The sequence below is a fragment of the Nestor notabilis genome, unplaced genomic scaffold, assembly GCF_000696875.1.
Source record: "Nestor notabilis isolate BGI_N333 unplaced genomic scaffold, ASM69687v1 scaffold6939, whole genome shotgun sequence".
NCBI lineage: Eukaryota > Metazoa > Chordata > Aves > Psittaciformes > Psittacidae > Nestor > Nestor notabilis.
In genome coordinates this window covers 1-23,298 of record NW_009944015.1, presented here as the reverse complement: position 1 = coordinate 23,298, position 23,298 = coordinate 1, and the positions used below count along the sequence as shown (strand labels likewise).

The following is a 23,298-nucleotide window of genomic DNA, read 5'->3' as shown; positions in this document are numbered from 1 at the left end:
ATTTGACTCTTCATAGCTTTATCTTACAGTTCCTTTGAATTCTTGTGATTTAGTGCAATGGGTTTCATTTTATGTAAGAGCAGCAGCAGAAGTCCTTGGTTAGTGTCTGGAGGAAGACAAGGTTAAATTCTGTATTGAGATATGATTCGTGAGCCGAGAGACTACTTGATACAAAGAACCAACAACAAAAAAAACCTAACTCCCAAAAGCCCAGAACTTTGAATGAGGTAAGAAGTGTTCATTGGGAAAGAGAACTCAGGATGTACGTAAGCATCAGGACCAACATTAAAACCTTAGCAGCAGGCAGGAGCGTGCTGGCACTGGACCAGTACACCTTGCGCTCATTCAGGAGCTGAACAGGCCGGAAGTTTTCGGTCATGTAAGTTGAGTTCCTCCCATCAAAGTGGAGTGCTGAAAACTGAGAAATCTGCAGACATAAAAGAAAAAGATTGTTAAATCCTTTTTCCACAGAACACTGTGGAGAAGGGGTAAATTCTGGTGCTATAAATCTGCAGTGCCTTAGTCTGGTTTTAAACTGTACGGATACATAAACCTTGCAGGAAACAATGTGATGGAGGCTATTGCCAGAGGTCACCAACACATGACTTCTTTTAACCTTGGAAATTGTGGGCACTTCCTTTCTGTGTGAGCCAAACACTTTGTCCAGCTCAAGGGCCTGGTTATACCAGTCCTCTTGACGCACATAGTCCTGTCCTTGTCCATCACATCCCAGTGACACCAAGAGTATTAGGATTTCTTTCTTTGCTTCAGATTCCTGACTGTTGCATCATGGTGCTGGCCCAGAGCAAGCAGGTGCTCACTCTTGTGTCCTGTGCTATGCTGGCATGTGTGTGGCTGAGCACTGCCCTGTGGCTGAAGTGATTAGGAGCACAACTCAAGTAAGGAACTAAACCACAGCTGCTGGCTGTTGGCCAGGCTGTGCTGGCTGCAGTTCTGCTGAGAGTCCATACCAGGACATCCGAAGTTTTTGATCCTGTTAGCTGAACAATCTGTATTTTCGAGGCAGTCATGATTCAGTCTCCTGTTCCAATCTCTAGGACAAAAATGGGTTGCTTAAAGCTGATGCTGATAGACTCAAAGTTTGGATTTTGCAGCATTCTGTTCTGGAAACCTGATATGGCATTAGGAGAAAAGCAGTGAGACTTGGGAGTGAGCAGATGACAGCAGTGGAAGTGCTGCTGCTGAAGCACTGAGCTAGGTGTTTATCTGTGGGGTTTCTTTGGCTTTCTTTTCACATTGTCATTTCCCCTTCCTCCCATTTTTTGAGCGACGATTTAACAGGGTCAAAAAGCTGCCACGAGGGACTCTGTTTTGGCTAATGTCAAGCACATGTGTGTGTCATAGGAAGAAAGCAGCAGAGCTGCTAACAAACCTAGGTTAAATTGTGTGACTGAGCAGGCATCCGAAGGGGCAAACAACCATCAGCAGATCATCCAGGCTACCCCTCTGTGACTTACCTGAGAAAAGCTGAGTTCAATTGGCTTCTCAAATATGGTCCAGGTGACACCCTCGTAACAGTCAGGAGTGGTGAGGGAGCCCTCATACCGATAGTACCTTCCAAGGTCTTCCTCAGGCGGGAGAAGAGAACTCAGTGGCAAAGGGTCCATCTGTGTCGTTTGCCCTAGACAAACCACGTGGAAATGTCTCTTGTAACAAGCACAGCTCTGGGTATTGTTCACAGTTGTCCTCAGATGTGGCTACGTAAAGCCCCATCCCCACACACGCTCCCCACGCCACCCAGGGCAGCCACACTGCGCTGCTTGTGAATCCCTGGGTGCCAGCTGCAGGATCCCACCCAGCACAGCTCACACACAGCTCTGTTAACACTCTGCATGTTTTGCTTCTCACTGTGTTTCCTTCTTGTGGAAGCAGGAAGACTCATTCTGGTCCTGGGTGGGGGTTCTTCACTGCAAATATGGAGAACTAGATTTTCTCCCATCTGTGATGCTCTGAGTTCTTGACAAACTTTTATCTTTTGGCTTTGACTTTCAAGTAACAGTATCTACTGTAAGTATAACAGGATTGGACCATGAACTAGCTGGTAGTATATGTGCTCAAAATAAATACCTGTTGTGTTTTGACCAACACAAGTGTCTTACCTTTGTATTTAATATTCTCTAATTCCTTGACTAGAGTTGCATAGTTTTTATTTTCTTCTTCAACCTGAAATGGAAATACGTTGATTCCAAATCATGCATTTCCCAACAACTGGTTGCTTTGAATTAATTGTGAATAAGATAGAAAAGAACCATAAGGCTAAAAGATAACAGCAAGCAGAATACAGGAAAGGGTAAAGGAACTAAGTGCTGGTCCTGATGCTTGCAGAAGATAGAGAGGCTGAGGTCTTGGACTATCATAACATTAACACAATCGACGACTCAGCCAAGTTGCTGCTAGATTTGAGCTGGGCAGTTAAAAACCTGGCTACATACCTTTACAAAGAATGCCAACACAGCCACACCATCTGCACTTTTCTTCGCTTCTGTTATATCCGCAGCATCTTCTCTTATGTGGACAACATGAAGCTGTAACACAACAGTAAAGGCCAATTATTGTTCATTTTCCTCTACAGTTCAGTGGTGTGAATGCAGCCTGGTTGCTTCTCTGCACCTGCGCTGCAGCAGGGCCTGAGCTGCTTGACTGGTCACAGGCTGGGAACCAGCAGCTCATGGTCCTTGGCCTGAGGCAGGAACTATGCAATAAGTAGGCTATAATTTGATACAAACATTCATCAACAATGATTTCATGGGTTTCATGGATTTTTACGTCCTGGTTTGAAAGGGGGGTGGTTTTCTTCCACCAATCCATGTGTATCAGCACTGGCAATTTGTCTTGCCTTGAAGAGAATATTTTGGTTGCATAGGTCAATTCATGGCTGCAGTCCCAGAAATTAATATATAATCTGGATAAGCAGTCTGAGAGCGTAATCGCTGTATAGACTTTGAAATAGTTCTCCTCCCAAAAGGTTATATAACTCCAGATTTATCGTCTGGCCTGTGCCTTTGCAAAAGTAGTGTGTGTCCTGATGTTTAGCAGTTGTCCTTTGGTTAGCAAACAAGATGTCCTCAGTTCTTTATCTCTATTGTTGAGGTTTCGTAAGAGCCAATGATTTTTGTGCACCAGTATCTTAAATGGCCAAAGTTGTTGAGTAAAAGCAATAATCCAAAACCAGTCTCACCTACCTCCATGGCTTCTTTTTCTCCATCTATGCTGTGCTCTGACCCAGGAAGGTATGTCTGCATATCCAGGACTCCCCAGTGCAAATGAAATTCTATCGCCTTGTATTTTCTTCCCAGACCTCCACCTCCAATTTTAGGGGATGAGCTTAATGCTACTTTAACTGGGGAAAACAAATAAGTTGTTAGAAAAACCCCAAACAGATCATACATTAATAGTGCAGGAGAGTAGAGAGATGTACGTTCTTGAGATTCAAATTTATCCTGAAGTTCTGAGTGTTCCAGAAGCTGAGCACTGACAAAGGCATTTGGGCATCCCACTATGGCAGAGGACATGGAGCTTCTGTTCCCATTTCTACCTCTGATTTGCTCTGTGGACTCGAATGACTTGTGTAGAGCCTTATTGCTGGCGAGCTGAGCTACCCATTACCTCACTTGAATAAGTAACATAAATTTGATGATACTTGTTTCCCTTTGTAAAACAGAGGAAAAGGACAGAGAACGGCTTTGGATTGTTCCAGGGAAAGGGGTTTATAGGCTTTTATGGCATCCACTGGTGTATCCTTTGGAGTATCATCAACTAATTGCATTTGGAAGAAACCAGGGTAATGGACAGTCTTTCCTTAATTGCACTGAGGGGATTTGTAGGGATTTGTTCACTGCCATTATAACCCCAGGAGTCAGAGCTACTCAGACCTTTCAGAAGACCCTATATTCTTTCATTTATTGTCTAGGAGAACACCCTGTATCAAAGTATTCTTAAAAGCAAACTTGATCATGGTTTATTTGATTTTTAAGCATCTTTTTATCTTCTATCATCTGCACTGTAACATTTGTTTTAGTCAGGTTTTAAAGATATTCTTATTGAGTTCAGTGTTGCAACTTAAGCCTAAGCATCTAATTCATTATATCTATTTAAAGTAATGCTTGATCTGTTGTTAACAGCAAAACAACATTTTCTTAGGAGCTATTTTTCCAGTTACAGATCACCATCACTCCCTGTGCTTGAGACATCTGTGATATATTTTATAATGTTAAGACCTCTACATTAAGCATAGTACTTCTCTTTCCATAGGAAAGGCTGCATTAACCTGGATTGAAGCCCCAGAGATTTCATTTCTGTTCTGAATTCCAAATGAACTGGAAGCTTGTATGAGTCAGTTTTCTTTTTTATATGTAAATGGATGAGTAACATATCTTTGTGGGCTTTGTTTATTTAGATTGTAGGACCTTGGAGACACTGACCTTTGCTGTCTGCACATCATAGAACATAATGACAGCCTTATCTCACGCAGAGCTTCTAATTGCAGCTGTAATTTAAGCAATAACAGTTCCAATTTTGTACTCATTTTATCACAGGAATTGGTTACCCTCAAAAGGAAGAAATTTTAAAAGCCTGGATTGAAAAACTAATTCTTTTGCATGGCTGCAAAGTTGAAAGATCTGACCCATCCTTATGAACGTGAGGTGGTGTGTAAAAGAGATTTCTATGCACCGCCACTGTAATAGGGAGATTCTAGAATATCATTCTGTAATGGAAAAGCCCATATACTAGTGGAAAGTCAAAATATGTCTTTTTCTTATGATCTGTCAAAATACTGATGTTCTAAACTAGAATCTCTGGCCGTGAAAACCTACCCAGCTGTTTGCCTTCTTCCCTTTTCCATTCTACGCTAAGGAAATATTTGCCATTTGCAACTTTCCACTTTAGGGACTTAGCTGTTTAAAAAAAACCCCAAACATCAAAGATTTTAAGAACACCTATAGAATCATAGAATCCCAGACCTTAAAGCTCACCCAGTTCCAACCCCTTGCCATGGGCAGGGACACCTTCCACTAGAGCAGGTTGCTCCAAGCCCCTATGTCCAACCTGGCCTTGAACACTGCCAGGGATGGGGCATAGAGAGATGTTGTATATAAATAACATTAAAAAGGAAAAAAAAGGATAACAGATTTATTTCTAAAGGTAATTTAGTATAATATTGTTGAAGTGCCATCATTAGTACTGTTTTTAGTGAAGAAAAGTGGAGGAAGTAAACCAGCTTTAAATCACTATTCACTGATTCACTGTTTACTGATTTGCTGATCACTGAATCACTGTTTACTGAATCAGTAAGGAGCTGATCAGCAAACTCCCATTAGATGATTACTTCTGAGTGCAGAGAAAACAGGTTGAAATCTAAGAAGATTTCAGCTCGTTATTAAAGAACTAGTAAGACACACATGTTGTGAGCCACTGGTTGAATGGCTTTCTCAGATTATGCTCCTCTTCAGCAGAACTCTTCTTTGTGCAGAAGCAAGGGGCAGAAAGGTCAAGCCCAGAAATGAAACACATAGGAGCATTCAGCAGAAATCGTACACCTCTGCCAACCCCGTTGTCCTGAACCCCTGCACTTCCCACTTCTAGTCCTAGCAGTTGTTTGATCTAGACGTTCCCTGAACATCTTGAGTTCTGTTTCTGCACATGCACAGAACCACTTTTCTGCTGAGATACTCAAGGGCTGCTTCCAGAACCCAAAAACTAGGTAACAACTCCCACAAAGTTCCCAGAAAGCCTTGGTTCAGAAGGTGTTCTGAAAGTTTAACTTCTGCAATACAGGGGTGCTATCTTATTTTTGCTTACTTGCTTTTAAGTAGCAGTAGTTATATCTAATCTTGCCCACGGTGAATGGATGGTCCCAAGAAGAGGAACAAATAAATCCCATGACAACATATTTGACAGCACTTGCCTGTATGTCCATTGTTTTCTATGTTCCATTTTGAAGACTCCTTCACATCATATCCTTCAAAATTCAGTGGCTTAAGGTTCTTGTTGTAGATGACATTTTTGGTGACAATATTGATAGGTGACTGTTTGTTCCCTTTGCAGTTGGCATCTATTAAATACCATTGTTGAGGAGCTGTTTAAGGAGGAAGAAAATAATTTCTTTCTGTAAACTGCAAATCCTTGATAACCCCAAACCACCCAACAGTCAATTTGTTCTTGCTTGGGAAACTGGGGACATCTTTGAAGAAAAGGTCTTTGGATGTTGGAATGTAATCCCGCAACTTTCTTAGTGTATCATTTTTGTAGTCTTAAAATATTCATAGATCATAATATGTTAAAATACTAATACTTTGTAGCATTATCCATGGTTGAAACAAAACTAATATTTAGCCCATAACACTGGTATCTTCAAAATACCATTCTTTAGGTGTCCTATATAGCACTTACATCTACACTTAACGTGATCATGCAGCATTAAATGCTGAGTTGTGTGATTTTCTGCATTATTTCTATCAAGAAGCCCTTTGCAAAACAGAAGAATCCAAACACTAATGTGATTGGGAAAATGAATTGTTCAGCAGTACCTTTGCAGTGTGGCTGTGCACACTTCTGTGACTGATAGCACCACTGGTGTCCAACTGCAAAGACAATAAAGCCATCAAATATTAACAATCAGCTGAATGAAAAGCTGCAGAAATTGTACCCCCCCACCAAAGCAGATGTGAGATGGATTTGTAACCTGTAATCCTCACACAGTGATGACAATGTCTTGGTGTTGTCTGCCCAATTTTATTAGAGAAAGATGTTTCATTTCTTAAATACATGAACAATGGCTGGTGAGAGGTGGGTGCTTCAAGCTGGAAAGAAATCTTTAGTTGCTAGAGATTTCTTAGCAGTATGAAGTGCACCATCCAGCTGGGTTTTAGTACCAAATAGTCCAGAAGAAAGCATAAGAATCCTGCAGCGGGCAGCTCTGGCCTCTCTCTAGATCTCCTGTTTATTGGTTTATACCTGTCAGCATTCCTTACAAAAACTAGCAGGAAGCATTAGAACTCTAGCTAGGTTGCAGTTCTGAATAATGTGGGTTTGAAACCTTGGCTTCGGTAGCTTCTTGAGGCAAAAGTTCCATTTCTGAATATATGCAGTGTTAAATAAATTTCCTTTTATCAGTTCTGCACTTGCCATCCTTTGACATACTTGTAAATTCACTTATGCAGGATGACTTCTCTCACTCTGTTCCAGAAACTATGTTAAAAATTACTTTGTGCAATAAGGAATTTTAAGAAATGAAGGATCTCATTTCCCAAAAGACATGAAGAATCTTTAACTCAGCTGAGCTGTGATCCCACACAGATGGTTGCAGAGTTTTTCAATAGAACATCTTAATCTTACTTTTTCATTGTCAGAAGAAATATGAAATTCAGAGGAAGAGCTGATTTAACTGAAGTATCTAGTCAGGAAAATAAGGACTAACATACATATGCTTCAGTGGCTGTTTATGACAGTTGCAAGGTTCAAATGGACTTTAACAGGAGCAGTTCTCTTTGCTATTTAATCAATAACAATTCAAAACCTCTTATAATCATGATTCTGTTTGCCTATGGTTAGTAAATTATAGACATTTTTGTCAACGGCTAATCAATTCTAGTGGTTATTATGGAGGAGACCTGTCATTAGATTGCTAATTGCCATAATTTGTGATCTTTTATAACACGTCTGCCGGAAGTCTCATAACTGCTTTTAACACCTTCCTATCAGTAGCACAGCAATACCATCCATCTAGTAAGTAATTAGCAGCTCTAAGTAGATAAAAAATGTGACTAGTTGTAACGACGGAGGGACACTTGGGCGAGCTTGTAGCCTTGATATTATCTTGAAAAAATGAGACTGTTTCGGTTAATCTCTCACAAAAGTTAAATTTATGCTGAAAACTCTGAATAACGTTGACTCACTTTCTAGTTTAGCAAATGTTTAGTGATACTGAGAAGAAAAGTAAACAGCATTGCTACATTTGTGATGTAAGTGCACTGATTTCTACATTGTTGTGCCATTAATGTTTTGTAATCATCAAAAAACTGCTTTTGACAAGGATTTAGGTTTTGACACCCTTCAAACACACCCAAAATTTAGCTTTAGGACCTGCCATTTCTCAAATGGATTGTTGTACGTTTTCAGGCCTGGGTACACAAGACAGAGACCAGACCTCCAGCAGCGCGGAGCTGAGCGGCTTTTCACCTCCGCTGGGAAACAGCAGGACCACACGTTCCAAGCACAGAATGTCACCGAGTGCCTCAATCAGTATTTTAATCAATAAATGCCTACAAATGCCAGGTAAACCAGCCTTCATAGTGCTTGGTCGTGTTTCATATGTGTTAGTGTTTGCATGGATGAATGACTGCAGACATGTTTTTGGCAACTGCTCTAGACAAGTGGTCAGTGTGTACTTTAACAATTGCTGCACCAGCACCTTGTGATCGGGAGTGCTCTTTCTTTGTGAGTTATATTTGCATGAACCTTCAGGAACAAAAATGCTGCACTGCAGGAGCAACCTGCACACAAATATTTGAAGGTGGCAGCCTATATGCAGCATGAGAGGAGAGTTACCTGCAAAGGTTTGGTCTCAAGGTCTTTAGGATGTGAGTTAAACCTGAGAGGAAAGTCCTCAGGTGAGAAATGAAGGTCGATGACCTGGTCTGTTTACCATAAATTCTTGGAACAAGCTCTACTGTTCTGGGTTTGTACAGTACCTTGCACAACCGAAGTGTGACCATGGTTTAGACATCACAGCATTACTGCAATGCAAATCAAATTTTCCAGTCAATATGATTCACAGTCAGGAGTAAGTGCAACAAATTCATTGGGTTGTGGAGCTCTTGGGCCCTGAAAATCAAAGACAACCACAGGAACCACTGAGGGAAGGTAAATATCACCAAATCACATTGTCAGTGGTCCTGATGTGGTGTCTTTGCACCAGAAGAGTGAAATAATAGAAGTGGGTTATGGAACCTTTCATTGCTGCATCTGGGTCCGACTCCTCTCAAACAAAGCAACACTGGATCTCACTAGCAGATAGGTGTTTAGCAGGCTCTGTCAAATAAGCTTGTGCATTTCAATCATGCCTCAGTAGACTGAAGCATGACTACACTCAAAATAGTTCAGCCTGCACATCAAGATGATGGAGAGAAAGAGTTTAAAAAACTAAAGATAAAAGTAAAGAATCCAGCCTTCAGGTGGCCTCTGCTGCCTTACACCCAGCACTAGGAGTGTTCTTCCCTTCTTCTGTCAAACACAACACACACCAAATAATTGGTGTCTCTTTGCAAGCATTCTGCAAAATTCCTGTCTACAAACTAACAAAAATTAAGTGTTTTTCTATCAAGTACTTATCACAGTTGTGGTTTAGAAAGTCAGATGGTATCAGTGAAGTAGAACAGGTTATAAAGTCAACAGTTCCTAGGAAAAAGGTCCTTAAAGCTGTTAAACTTCAGTAAATGAGCTAATTAAACATTGCAGAATGCCCAAGCAAACAATGATTTAAGGTTCATTGTGAATCAGATTTTTCTTCTGGTTGGTGGTAATATAACATTAGAGAACAGCATCTTCTCTGCAGACTCTGCTCGGGAGGAACCAAACTGTTTCACTTCCAAGGATTTGGATCTGCATCTGGATTTTTTGAGTCAGCTGTGATTACTCCCTGCATATAGAGACCTTGCATTTACAATGCTCCTTTTTCCCCCTGGGCGTTATGGCTTTATTTCTGAAGCAAGATGGAAAGATACTTGTCACATCCAGTCAGTTGTCTCTGGTCTTAGGCATGATTATGCCCTATGGTATGTAGTCTAGTCTAGTTTTAATTGTCTGAGCGGCTCCTGCCACTTCCCTTAGGAGACTTTTCCACAGTCTATTAGCCTTCACTGTCAGGAAATGCTTCCTGTTGAATACCTTACATTTTCCACTTGCTTATCTGCATCCCATCAGTCCTAGAAATACCACTGAACCACCCTAAACAATTCTTTTCCCTCCCTGATGTTTACAGTATTCAAATATTTCCTTCATAATCTGTAATTCCTGTTCTTGCTTCATCCATCCTCTGCCCCATCTCTTGATATGCCCTTCACCTTTCCACCATTTCCCCTTCAAAGCTTCTCATCTCTCCCTCTCTGAAGCTCCTTTCTTACAGGGGCTCTGCACATCTCTGATCCCATCCTGCAGTCCTCTCACCTGACTGTTCTTTCCATCAAACCTCAGCTCCCCCATTCTTTTTCCTGTTGTTTATTTTATTACCTGGGAAAAATGCAGCAGAAAGTGGAGGTTTTTGTGGTTTGGGGGTTTTTGTTTGGTCTGTAATTGAGGTGCTGAAACCACTGCTGTGATACGAGCTGCCCTGGAGGGTTTCATAGCTTACTCCTTGCTTAGTATTAGATACTAGCCAGGATTTCCAAAAGCTCCTTGCCTAATTGGCATTAAATAGAGACATATGCACTGTTATCATGATTGGAAGTAATATATTTCAGTATATATATATATATACACACACCATTGCTATATTATCAACTGTATCTGGCTATTAAATCAAGAATCCATAATACAATGTAAGTGGTGATGCACCTTGACTTTACTGGGGTTTAGTTTAGAGTAGGGCTGAACTGGGCTGAAGGCCTCCTCTTCCTTCTCAAAGTTCAAGACAGTTAAATTTAGGGAGTCTCTGGCAAGTAAGCCGTCCTACTTATCTCTGTTGCTTCCTTGTCAAATTTACAACTGGTTTCCTGACCAGAGCTGTTTCTTGGCACCAGAATAGCTGGAAAACAATACTATTACGTATTGTTTTCATTTTATTGTAAATGTTTTCAATTGTTTTAGCTATCAAGCCTAGCTTGGAAACTTGAGGCAAAAAAATTCCTTCAGCTGAGAACTCCCTCTTCTGTTCACTTAGGCAGCTGGATGGAGGACAGTGCTTCTGGCTGGAAGCCAGGGTGTTAGCAGTTTGCCAATGTGCTATTGTGTGATCTAGGAAAAGACCCTTAAGCTCTTTGGATCGTGGTCAGATTGCCCAAATTCCATGAAAGTTCCCAAATCTACTTTGTCCCACTTGTTCCCTGCTTACTGCCCTACTTGGACCTGCTGAGTTGCTGCTTGGAAGCCTGCATCTCTGACTCGGTGCCGTGGGACAGGTCGTACTCAGGCTAGCTGGAAATTGCCCTTTTTATTTGTCCATTTACACACAAAAAAATGTTACTAAACCAGCTTTTGTCCTGCTTAATAAAGTGGTTGGAAATCTACTGATTTTGTATGTTGATGGTTAGCTATTTTTATTAACTATATTTAATCTCTTGAAGTGTGAATGACATTTACGCCACTAACAGCCTGAAGTACTGAGGTGGTAAGAATATCCTCTGTCACTTTTTAGTTAAAATCCCTTCTGTTCCACTGACTGGCTCCTTTGTTTGGCCCTTCAGATCTCTTGTCACCCTCTTTCAGTCATGTCCTCACTGACAATTCGTTGTTTTCTGAGCTGATACAGTGCTCCCACTGCTCTGCTGCTTTTCAGAAAGCCCAGGCTGCCCTGAATGTCATAGTTCTCATTACTGCTCTACTGCCCACCAGTTTCCAATCCACCCCTGAAATCCCTTGTAACCACTGCCCTTGCAGCAGCCTGGCCTTTTCTATGAAAATGGCAAAAGCCAGTTTTGCATGTGGTGTATTTTTAGTTTCAGTTTGTGTTGGGCTCACTCTATTTTTAGCTTGCTGTGCAAAACTTACTATCTTTAGTACAAAAGACAAAGCAACTTCAAAACAAGTGGAATCTGTCTTTCTAATTGAGATTGCTGGACACAATGAGCATATATATGTAAGTCTATTTATACATTCTTAAGTAAAGTATTACACATCCTCAGGAAGTCCTGATCAACTGCTTTGACAGGCAAATTCAGTTCCAAGTGTTTACTTCTAGATTGGAGCATCTCTAACCATGCGAAAACAAATGTCTGTGATCATCCACATCTCTTCTAGTCACTTCTACCTGGAACTTTTATTTTTAATAATGATATATATCAGTATGTATTCCAAGATACTACTGGGAACTGACCTTGAAAATAAGCTTTACTGCAGTAGTGAAGCATTGCAAGTAACCATATCTGATTAGATAAGAGATAACAAATTACAAACAGCACAGTGTTTGTAATTTGCATGGGTATACATAAATCACATGCTCAATGAGCTCTTTGTAACACATATAAACTAAAGGAAAACCTCAGAGATTGGAGGATTCTGGATATGCCCTATAAACATCTGCAAACTACTTCCTCTGTGTCAGAGAGTGAGGAAAACGTTTTCAGCTGTGGCCTGTGGTATTGTTGTAGCCTCTGTCATATATGTGTCCTCATAAATTTGGTGTGACAAAGCAGGAAGCTGGCCTTGAACAAAAACTGGGTATCCAGGGCTAAGGTGATTTGCTTCTATGGAGTATTTTGCTTTGCTTTGATTACTAAGAATAAAATCCAGAAATCTTTTTTTTTTTAGTATTTTTAAAATGTAGTTCACACGATTTGTGGCTTTCCTTTTGCAGTCTTTTGTGCTGGGTTTAAGATGATTGATCCTATGGCTACAAATGCAACTAAAACTCTATTAACAGGCCATTAGATATATTGTGCAACATAACAAAGCATCTCCTGCAATGCCATTAACAGGGAAAAAGGCTATTTGCATGGAGAAAAACACCTAGCTGAAGAGCTGGACCTTGCAGCAGGAAAGCACCTTGGCTTGGATGCTGGAGAAGGACGAGGTGATGCAGCACATTGCAGTTCTGCATGAGGTCAGCTAAACAGTGAGTTAATACAAATTGATGACAGTGGAGTGTACTCACGCCAGTCAGGCTGATCCTTAAATGGAGCATTAGTAATATGATTGGGTCCACTGTGTACATGGAAAACTGCCCACTCACTGCATGTCACCAAAACAGGCTGCAAAGCAGTGAACAATGGATTCTGAACGTGGGAGCTGTGATACTCTTGGGTGCATCAGCCTAGTAAGAAATGTGCCTGTTCAAGAACCTTGATGCCTGTCGAGGCATCGCATAGATGTAGGCTGCCTTAGGCACAGCATAGATAAAACAAAGCAGGATCCATCTCCTCTGTGATATCAGTCAGTCATCTCTGCACTCTGTATGCAATCGCTCTTCAGCAGTTCAGAAGTCATGCAGGGGGATGAGGGGCATCTCATGCCCCTGCACTGGATGCATATGTGATGGAGGCAGCAGAGGTGATCTTGTAACTCTTACATGTGTAATTCTCTAAGAGGAAGTCAGGATCTGCAGATGAATGCAGATCACAGCAAGATGTGTCTGCACAGTACCTTTTCTTGAATAATTTCACACTCAGACTAATGTGAAGAGAATTTTTCCTGGTCTGACACAAATTCACCCATTTGTGCAGATATATCTGAATGCCCCCCACATTTCAAAGTTTATTCCATATATGACTCTAATACTGCCTTTTAGCTGCCTTTCAGGAGTCTTCCAGTGATACACAATGTTGTTTCTTTGCCTGCTGGGCTAGGTTCTGTCCCACAAAATGAAACAGGCAGTTAGAGCTAACTGAAGAGCTGCTCCCTGTCTCACCTGCTGCTTTGCCGCAAGCACTTTGCTGTCTTTTGCTGAATTTTAGAGTCAAAGAGAGAGTGAAATTGTTACAATGCCTTACCCCTTTGTGCTGTTATCACAAACTGTGGGAATAAGGAAGTGTACTCTGAGATTACAGGATTTGCATCCTTAGGTACCCTAGTCAAGCACTCTCTGTCCATTCTTCTCTCAGGCTTAAACCCCCTCCAATTGTAAGCCAAATGTGACAGTGAATAAACCTCTGCTCGCCAGAACTGTCCCTCTTATGGCGTTTGTTGGCTAAAATTTGATTGCAGGATCAATGTTTAATGGGAAAACACAAAAATCTCATCGTTTCAGAGATATTAAGTGCTCAGTGCTGCTCCAGGTTCAGCACAGATGATAAAGCTACCTGAAACCTGCTTGTGCAGTTTACACAGCTGTTATGGAGAGGGGGAAGCACAGAGCAGTGTCAGTGGATATCCCTTGCTCTCTGTGCACACTCAGCAGCCTGGTGAATGTGAGCTCTTGTTTCTTCTTGCATACAGTGGACCTGCCAATGGTGGCATGCACTGGTATGTACGGATGGTGGTAGGCAGACTCAGTTAAGCCTCTAAATCTATTTCAGCAGCTTGAATCATTACAAGGAAGGAAAAGGAGGAAGCACTAAGCAACGTATCCTGCATAAAGATCGTAACTTGATATCAAGCTGAGATAACTGAGGTAACTACTTTGAGATAATGTCAGTGATAGCTTGTCAGTTATATTTAATCATGTGCTGGATTAGGTGGGTGGAGAGAGGGAAATTCAGGCAACCTATAGGTCCTAAAGCACCTATGGATTACTGCCTTTTCTATGTGCTAGCTCTTACATTGCCACTCTCCTTCTTCTTTCTTAAACAACTGAAAATGCAACTTTCTGTCCCAGAGTGTATCTAAGGAGACCAGCATCCCACTTTTTCCAACCCTAAAATGAATTTGAAATACAGCTGTAAGTACGTGTGCAGTCTGTACCATTAGAACTGGAAATGGAAGAATCTGCAGCATCTTTTTTCATGCTACTTATGGAGATATCAGCTATATTTTGTATTTGAATGGCCCTGAGGAAACATCAGAATGAGAATTGAGGTTGACAATGTCAGTGTCAGCATGGGGATGTGAATTTAAGTTTGTGAAAGTTAAAAATATGTCAGGAGAAATACAGAAAATTGGAGGAATCATATTTGATCATCATCAGTCTTTTGGAGAAGTAGAGCAGGGACTGTGGGAAAACGTCTTATCATGGCTATGAAAAAGAAAAAGGTTAAAACACGTTGAAGTTCATTCCATTCCTCTTAAAGAAAACGTTTATCACTAACACTTGGAGCTTCTGTAACCCTACCACAAGGCTTCTAGGTGGACATTTATTACTGTCCTCTGCAGTTGTTCTCTGAATGGCACTAGACTGAATCTGCCATTAGTAAAACCTCTTTCTCAAAAGCTTTGGAATATTCATGTTGGAATATTGCAGACATTCTGCCTCTCTTCTAATAGCGGTACCAGAGGGTCATTGATCTCTTAGAGGAATCAAGCAAGCCATCTGAGGTGTATCAGTGCAGCTATTACTGGAATATGCTGAGATCCATATAAGCCAATGGATGAGATGCTGGACAGGGGTTCAAGCTAGATGCTTTCTCTTTCTGCTGCTGGTTGACCTCTGGGCAGGTGGTTTCCCTTCTGTTGAGTGGGATAATGAAGCTTGCTTCCTTATGAATTCCTGTAAGGACTATCAGTAATAACTTTAAAGCATAGGTGCTGTGATAGTAAGACAGGTAAAGGCTGAAAGCAATTTGAAAGATGACTATTTAAATGCAGTGAATTATGAGGCTGCCCAGATTGGAAAAACAGCCCTGGTGCAGGTCTGTTAAATAAGCTGATAAGTGGGTATCACTCAAGCTAGTTCTGAAATGTGGCAGGATAGAAACGAAATGCTTGTTTCATAAACAAGATCCCTTCCAAATATCACAAAAAATCCATTAGTCTGATTCTCAAAAGTTGAGGTTTCTTGAAAAATGTTTATCCTTTGACTTAACATAATGTATCCTGTAAAATTTCTACATCAGGAAAAGGTTTGGAAAAGAAGGCTGGGGAGAGAGCAGGTTTCATGCGTGTTAATGACTGTGTAGTTTCCTCTAAACTCAGGGAAGAAAGTGGAAATAATCATGGTTGGCGGAAAAAACCAACAGAAATCATTATATCCATTCCTTATCTTACTTCCTTCTGCTTAGGCAGTAATTATCACCACTAATCTAATAAAGCCCATAAAGGTTTTCTAAATAGTCTTTCAAGATCCTGTAATAAATCTCTTCATAGAGCAGTAAATTAAGCAAAACGTTAATCAGTCAGTAATCAATAGCAAGCAAACACTAGTTGTGGACTTTGGAAAAGCAAAGGTTCGTTGTGTTTCTGTGTACCTGCACCACATGTGGGAAGCCTCTGGAGAAAGAACACCTGCAAAATACAGACTAAAGAAGAGGGGAGGTATTTGAACTATCAGGTAAGAACCTGGAAAAGGCAAGCTACAGTGTCATGGATATGGCAAGTTGATGAAAACCAGAGAAATAGAATGTGGAAGTCCGTGTGTCCCCCCCATTTCCCCAGGGCTGAGACTGTGCCCTTTAAGGCACTTTCTGAGTACCTCAGACCACTGTTACTTTAAGTCTGACAACTGAATCTTGAACTGCTTTAAAACTGTGTCTCTTTAATAGGCTCTTGGTGCAGTGCTTCCCTCTGATACTGCTGATAATATTGTATCTCTTTTTTTTCCTTAATGCAGTCTAGTCTATTTTAGTGCAAACAATAGACCCTTCACCACCTTTAAGAACTGCAGTGTTTATCTTTAATTTTGAGGCTGTGTGCTGATATTTACATAGGAAAGGGGATTTATTCTATGTTATAGCATTGCTAATCAAATAGAAGCATAAAAATACCCTCTGCATTTTTCAATACTAATTATAGACTGCTATTTAATCCAGGCATCCTAAGTGCATAGTGTACTTATGTACATAGTGCACAGGCTGCAAAAATAGATGGATGTGCTGAGCTAATGCAGCAGCAAAGACATTGTTCTTTTTCTCTCAGTGGGCAACCGTAAGAATTTCATCTTCTATCATAAACAGCAAAGCAATATGAGTAGAAAACTAAAGCAAGCTGCTTGAAGGTTTAAGAAGTTTATAGAAGTTTGATTTTTTAAATGAACAGATATAATTAACTATAGAGACTAAGTCAAACCTCATTGATTTTTCTTGGAGGAGGAAGGCAACTAGACTCTCTAAAGGTGAAAAAACCCAAACCCACTCGTTCATTCATGAGAAATCTATACTTGATATTTTAGCACAAACTAGTAAAAGGCAGAGAGATAAATGAAACAATCTTCCTTTGACATATAGAAGAATTAAAGAGTCTGTACGGTATGTACTGACACTCAGAAACAAGTCATAAATAAGAGTAACCTTGGTACATGGGGTTAGAAAGAGCAGGCAAGGACTTACCTACTACCTCTGTCTTGAGAATGTGCAGAGAGAACAGAACAAGGAACAGCAATTCCATTATCTATTTTAAATAGGCTCAGTGTTGAAACCAGAATTGATTAGACTTCTTAGTATGTGATCATATTTCTGCTCTCAGTTTTATACTGGAGTAAGTAGTCCTGGACAGACCTGAAAGCCATAGCCAGGAAGGTGAACTCCTCCCCTTTGTAATTTCTCCAGATTTACCCTGCTCCTGATTTGCCTAAATTTATTCATTTCTACAAAGTGAATGGCAGAAGGAATAAGGCTTTCTAGCACTACCAAGTAGCCTGTACTGAATATCTGATACTTTGGAACCTGTGCACCTTTAATAACCTAAAATGCTACACGTTTCCTTTACTGCTCGTTTTTTTCCTGCCACTCCACAGGACGTTTGATTAATGCATGCTTTAGGTTAGTGGTTGGTTCCAAAAAACTCCAATGAAACAAACAAAATCCCAGCTCCCTCACCCCCAATCCCTACCCCACCACCCTCCAAACAGCTGCTCGGGGAAGGAGGAGATTTGAGACTGGAAAAGGGGACTGCTGTGTGCACTAACAGGGAATGTTATTAGGTGACATACCAGCAGCTTCCTTATATATGCTTTTGTACTTAGTGAATTAACGGAGAGGACACCTTTTTTGTTGTTTGCTTGGTTGGTTTGACTTTTTTCCTCTTTATTTTTTAATGGTATTTTTTCTTAACTTTCCTGCTTCTGATACTATAGTATAATATACAGATATATCTGATATGCAGATTTTTATATATATATATTATATCTGATACACAGATTTTTTCCTGTCCCCTTTTCTTTCCTATCTGAATATTTTAATTCCATGCGTATGATTCAGTGTCCATTCAAGCTTTATGTTCAACAAACAAAGGTGTGTACAGAAAATTGGCACTACTGCTTCTTGCTTATAGTCATAGACACATTTTCATCTTCTCATTTGGGGCTGGATTTTGATACAGCTGAGGAAAGCAAAAGTGCAGCTTCTTCTTCCCTTTCCCCATGTGCCTCTCTGTCCATGGGGGTGCAACCCACATGCTTGGTTGGGTGCAAGAAGAGCAGGATGCTTGACCCAGTGCTCCTCTGTGACGGGCTGGACAGAGTGAGGTAGCATTATACTGGCTGCATTGAGCCTGCCAAGTCATCCAGCGAGGGCTGAGTTAGGAAAAGGAGCCAAGAAAGTGTTTCTTGCCTTTAGCAAGAGCCACAGGCTCCCAGGTGAGGAGTACGGCCATTCTGCTACTAGTAGTAGGGTCGCACAGTACCGGGACCTGTAATAACAATGGGCAATCTGACAGCTGACTTATGAGCAGGTCTTTTATTCATAAAAAGGATGGCTATAAATAACATTCCAACAATGACGATTTGCTGGGTAGTGTTTTTCCATCCTGGATTAGGTAGATTAAAGCATGAACAGAAGATGATTTGCCTAGCACATGGTGCAAAGATAAACAGTCACTGCAGTGACAAGAACAATAAGGGAATTTGTTGCATATTTTAACTCCCTAGTCTGGCAGCTTTGGTGGGGTTATCCAAGCAAGGTGCGTGCTGAGCACGTAGAGAGGAACGGGGGCATGAACAGGGCTGTGTCAGGTGGTGTCAGCCTTCAGGGACATTGCCCAGACATTTTACTCTTAGGCTCTTCAGTGGGGGAGCTGAACCAAAGCTGAACACCAAAAGGTTTAGTTTTCTGCAGGATAAGAGCTTGCTAGAAACCTTCTGTTTAGGACTGAAAAATCTGAGCGTTAGAAGTCTGACCTTGAAGTTCAGGATTCTTAGTTTGGGGAAGGGGGTTCTTGTTTGGTGTTTGGCTTTGTTCTGGGGGGAGGGTTAACTTTTGTAAACCTTCCAGCCTGTCATTATTAAAGTGGTAATAAATTGCACTGCAGTCATATTAAGTAAGTCTTTATTTGTGTTAGGAAGTGAAGGCAGACTCAGAGAAAGACATTCCCTTCCCTTCTAAAGTCTGTTATCTAAATAAGCAGGGCGCAGACATCATATGATCTCCATTATTTCTTCTAAAGAACCTTACCTGACAGGTCCTTGGTTATCACCAGTTCTCAATGACGTCTTTACACCTAGGGATACTTTTCAAAAGAAATAAACTCTGGGTGGATTTACATAAAGGCCTTTTGCCACTAAACTTAAATACATACGAAGAACTTGGTCAGAGAAGATAAGAGCCAAAGTTGTGGAGGGAGTCTATTGCAGATCATTGACTCCAAAGCTACTTTTTTTCTGGCGTAATGATTCAGTTGTGTTCATAGCTACGAGATAGGTAAGAACAGGAGGGAATACCAAAACCAGTGAAAAGTGCATTTATTCTGGGGTGTTGAGAGCCACAGCAGCAATGATTTTGGAGCTGTTTCCCCCAGCCTGGTTTCTGAAGTGCATGAGATCTGACATTAGCCTGCTGCTACCAAAAGAACTTCACGGGAAGTTGAGAGGGACTGACGTGATGGCTGATGAAGCTTGCATGTGTGTGAGCCAAATGATCCTACCATGTGCTGAAGGGAGGAAGTCCAGAGCTGTTCCTAACCTTCCAGCTGCAGTCCCCTCTGCCCCAGCAGTGCAGGCAGGAGGGGATGGGAGCAGCCTGGGTCTGACTCTGTGGCACAAGTCCACGAGAGTCCCAGTCAAAGTCAAGGCAGTGGCACAGCTCTTTGGGCTGGGGGGCCAAGTTGTTGCTCTTAGAAGGAAGATCTGAGGCCTGTGAGGGAGAGACTGATTTGAGTCCAAATCCTGTTTGTAGATGAGCTGACGTGGGAGGAATTGTCCCTGTACTTCTAAAAGACTTAAAATACACATTGATTTCATGACTGGGTGATTGGGAAACCCGCCCTTCAGTGTGGGAGAACACACGAGGTTCTCTTCATTCAGTTATGCGTTGTAATTTCCTTCATTAGAGTTCCCACACCACTGAACTGGAAATAGGGAATTTCATAGCTGTTGGTGAATCAGAAACATCAAGTCTTCATCTTCCACATGAAAATGAGGGCTGGCTGTGATGCTCCTTGAGTCTGCTCTATTGGGAACCTTGTCCTAATACAAGGTCACTCCCATGGAATAGTTAGAAGCATCTCCAATGGCTCTTCATTTGTCTTTCTGCTCAGCTCTTGTGCATTAACTGCTTACTATCTAATTTCGGCTGCACCTGAGGATTAGACCGTGTATTACATGATGTCCCACTAGTAAAGCTGAATTTCTCTCCTTTTCTCACTTTTGATGTGAAGCACCACTCTTTATGCGGATGAATAGCCTTCCGCTGGTGAGTGATGAGACACTCCTTGAATTATGAAGGTGGATTCTGAAGGACGTGTGCTTCTAAGCTGTGTATTCAGCTCTGTATGTATACAGCCCGCCTGGTTGCTTTGCCTTGTTTTGAAGCACACGTTTCTGACTGTTGCTCTCTTGTAACAATCGTCCTTGCCAAGCCTCCGTAGTTGTTTAGTTCAGAAGGAAGATGCCCTTTATGTTGACTGTTACATGTCTAAAGGGATAAGATGCATTCTGGCTTCTTCACATATACATAAAATCGTAGAATGGTTCGGGTTGAAAAGGACCTTAGGATCATCTATTTCCAGCCCCCTGCCACGGGCAGGGACACCTTCCACTAGAGCAGGTTGCTCCAAGCCCCTGTGTCCAACCTGGCCTTGAACACTGCCAGGGATGGGGCAGCCACAGCTTCTCTGGGCACCCTGTGCCAGCGTCTCAGCACCCTCACAGTAAAGCATTTCTTCCTTATATCTACCCATCATTTATGGAAGGCTTTCTTTACCATACAAACTTCCTTTCAGTTATCTTTCAATGTTTGTCTCCCTTTAGACAGCACAATACAGATACCTCAAAGGTGTAAATAACAGCCCTGGCACCTCAGAAAACATTCTGCCTCTGCGCAGACAGAGAGAGGGCCTGGTTTTTGGGGCTGTTCTTGTAACAAGCTGGTGCTTGCATTATTTTCTGGTTGGTAGCTAATATACTCCTCCAAGCCTGAGGACTGCCTTTGTTTTATGTACCTGGTGAGGGCCATGGAAGCGTAACTGGGATGTCAGATAACTCAAAACCTGTGAGGCAAATATTCCTCAAAGAGACTGGGTGGAGGAGGAGTGAGAGCTCTTTGTTCTGAACACATCTCAAAAAAATCTTGGAAGGAGATCATACATCCCATTTGTGTCTTCCTCTCCGAAGAGGAAGACTTTAATCTGCATAAATTAAAACATAAATTGCATAAATAGGCTCCTTATTTGTATTACTCCCTTTCCTGAATGTTCCTTATTTGCAAGCTTCATAATGCCCATTGAAAGATGGAGCAAATGGATATTCTTGTCTCAAGGCTTTGATGAAGGTCATGGCAAGCAGGAATTATTCTTCCTCAGTACTCAGCCAAGTTACATGTCCCTTGCCACTTTTTGGTTCAGGTTGTGTATGATCTGCAGATTGGTGTACGTGGAGTGCAGGGGCAACTGAGGAGTAAGTTGAACCATTGCATTTCACAGCAAACAAGGTCTGGTGTTTCAAGAATGGGAGTAGGAGTTGGACGTGAGTTCAAGGGAGACCGTGGCAGGAAAGAAATCAGAACAGTAAAATCCCTTATCCTTTCAGTACCTTGTTTTTCTTGAGTATACAGTGAGTGTTTGTGTCCAACTCATCTGTAGCTTCACTGTAGCTATGGAGTTGTGATTTTAATTACATGGATGCAGCTTTTTCTCCTGCAGTTTCAGGCATAACTCCAGCTTCTTGTTGTATTATCAACATAAAAGACATGGAGAATTGCTATTGCATCATGCTAAGGTAAAAGTGTATGTTGTCCAAGGGTTACTGCACAGGACTAAGACTCAGCTCCTGCACTTAATTTCCTGTTTTGAAGTCAACTTTGGCATGTCACAGCTGGGGTTTGTTGCTCTGATTGCTGCTGAGCACTTGTGATTCCTCTTGAAGACTGAGAGCTGCAGGTCATGGGCATTTCTGAAACGGCAAACTCAGTTGTGTGAGGTGAGATTGTCCACAACATCCACTTGAAATGAATGGTCATTAAAAATTCAACCTGAGGCCTCTCCTGTCTCTTTCTTGGTCTTTTCAACATGTTCAGTGATTATTGTTTGCACAATCATCAGATAATTATTACTGAACTCTGAGATTCAATGCAAAATGATTGGCTTACCAACTGCAAGGTCCAGCCAGTGTTTGAAGTGTTAGCCTGAGACAGAGGAGATTAGATTCACTTCCCTCCATGCAGGACTTCCGAGTGATCTTAAACAAATAATGTGATTGTTCTCTTCCCACTCTTCCCATAAAATGTAAATAACAAGTGCAGGTGTGTTGTAAGTACAATAGTGACTGCAAAGTTCCCAGAATATGGGTGTATAAGAATTCCTTTGAATTGAGATTGCTCTACGTTGACTTTTGACTATGTAGTAGCCCTCTGTCTCACACCATGTTTTCAATTCAAACTACTTTTCGTCTGGTTTTGAGAGCTCAAACATTATTACAGAAGGCTGGAATATACAAATCTGGGGGTTCTGAATATAGGAGCCCACTAAAAAGGCAGTTTCCACAAGGATATTGTTTTCTTTAATCTAGCACCATTATGCTGATTTTTATGCAATTATATTAGTGAAGCAAGATTGCAAAGCTTTAGTCAACAGCTATTTATGCTACTTGATATTACTTTTAATTACATTCTGATCTCATATCATTTAGTGTTTCATGCTTGAACACTAGAGTTTCAAATTAGGGAAATTTCAAGTAGCATTCTCAGGACTATCCTGGGCACTTTGGAGTCCAAGTTCACACATTTACTCTTCTTTATAACTAGGATATTCTTGAAGACGTTTGACTTTGTGGGTACTCCCTGTTCATCACAGCCCTCAGCTCACAGAGCCATGGAAAGCACCAGCAGAAGCGATCAGGAGCGTCTGGTGTCCTCTGCTGTTCCTGACCAACACTTGCCTGTGCCGGATGCTACCTGCTGACACACTCACTGTTGTTAAAGGACTCGCTGACTCCTGGTGCTGCCACTGACAAGGTGACAGAAACAGCTGAGCCCTTGTTCAGCAGCAACCTCACACCATATGACAAATCCATATGAGGTGGGTTGTAGGATGCACAAAGAGTGGTTTATCTGTGACACTCGACTGTTTTATAGAATATTAATACTATTATTATATATAGTACATATATAT

At 41.3% G+C, this 23,298-nt stretch overlaps 1 protein-coding gene across 1 annotated transcript; it reads right to left on the bottom strand.

The window, feature by feature from the left end:
- Positions 1-238: 238 nt before the first annotated feature.
- On the bottom strand, positions 239-6,602 carry CA4 (carbonic anhydrase IV; the record flags this gene model as incomplete). Its single annotated transcript, XM_010022222.1, has 7 exons — positions 239-427; positions 1,479-1,642; positions 2,121-2,184; positions 2,454-2,546; positions 3,204-3,361; positions 5,927-6,097; positions 6,549-6,602. Coding segments are annotated over 7 exons (893 nt in total), but the record flags the coding sequence as incomplete, so codon positions are not given.
- Between the last annotated feature and the right edge of the window lie 16,696 nt (positions 6,603-23,298).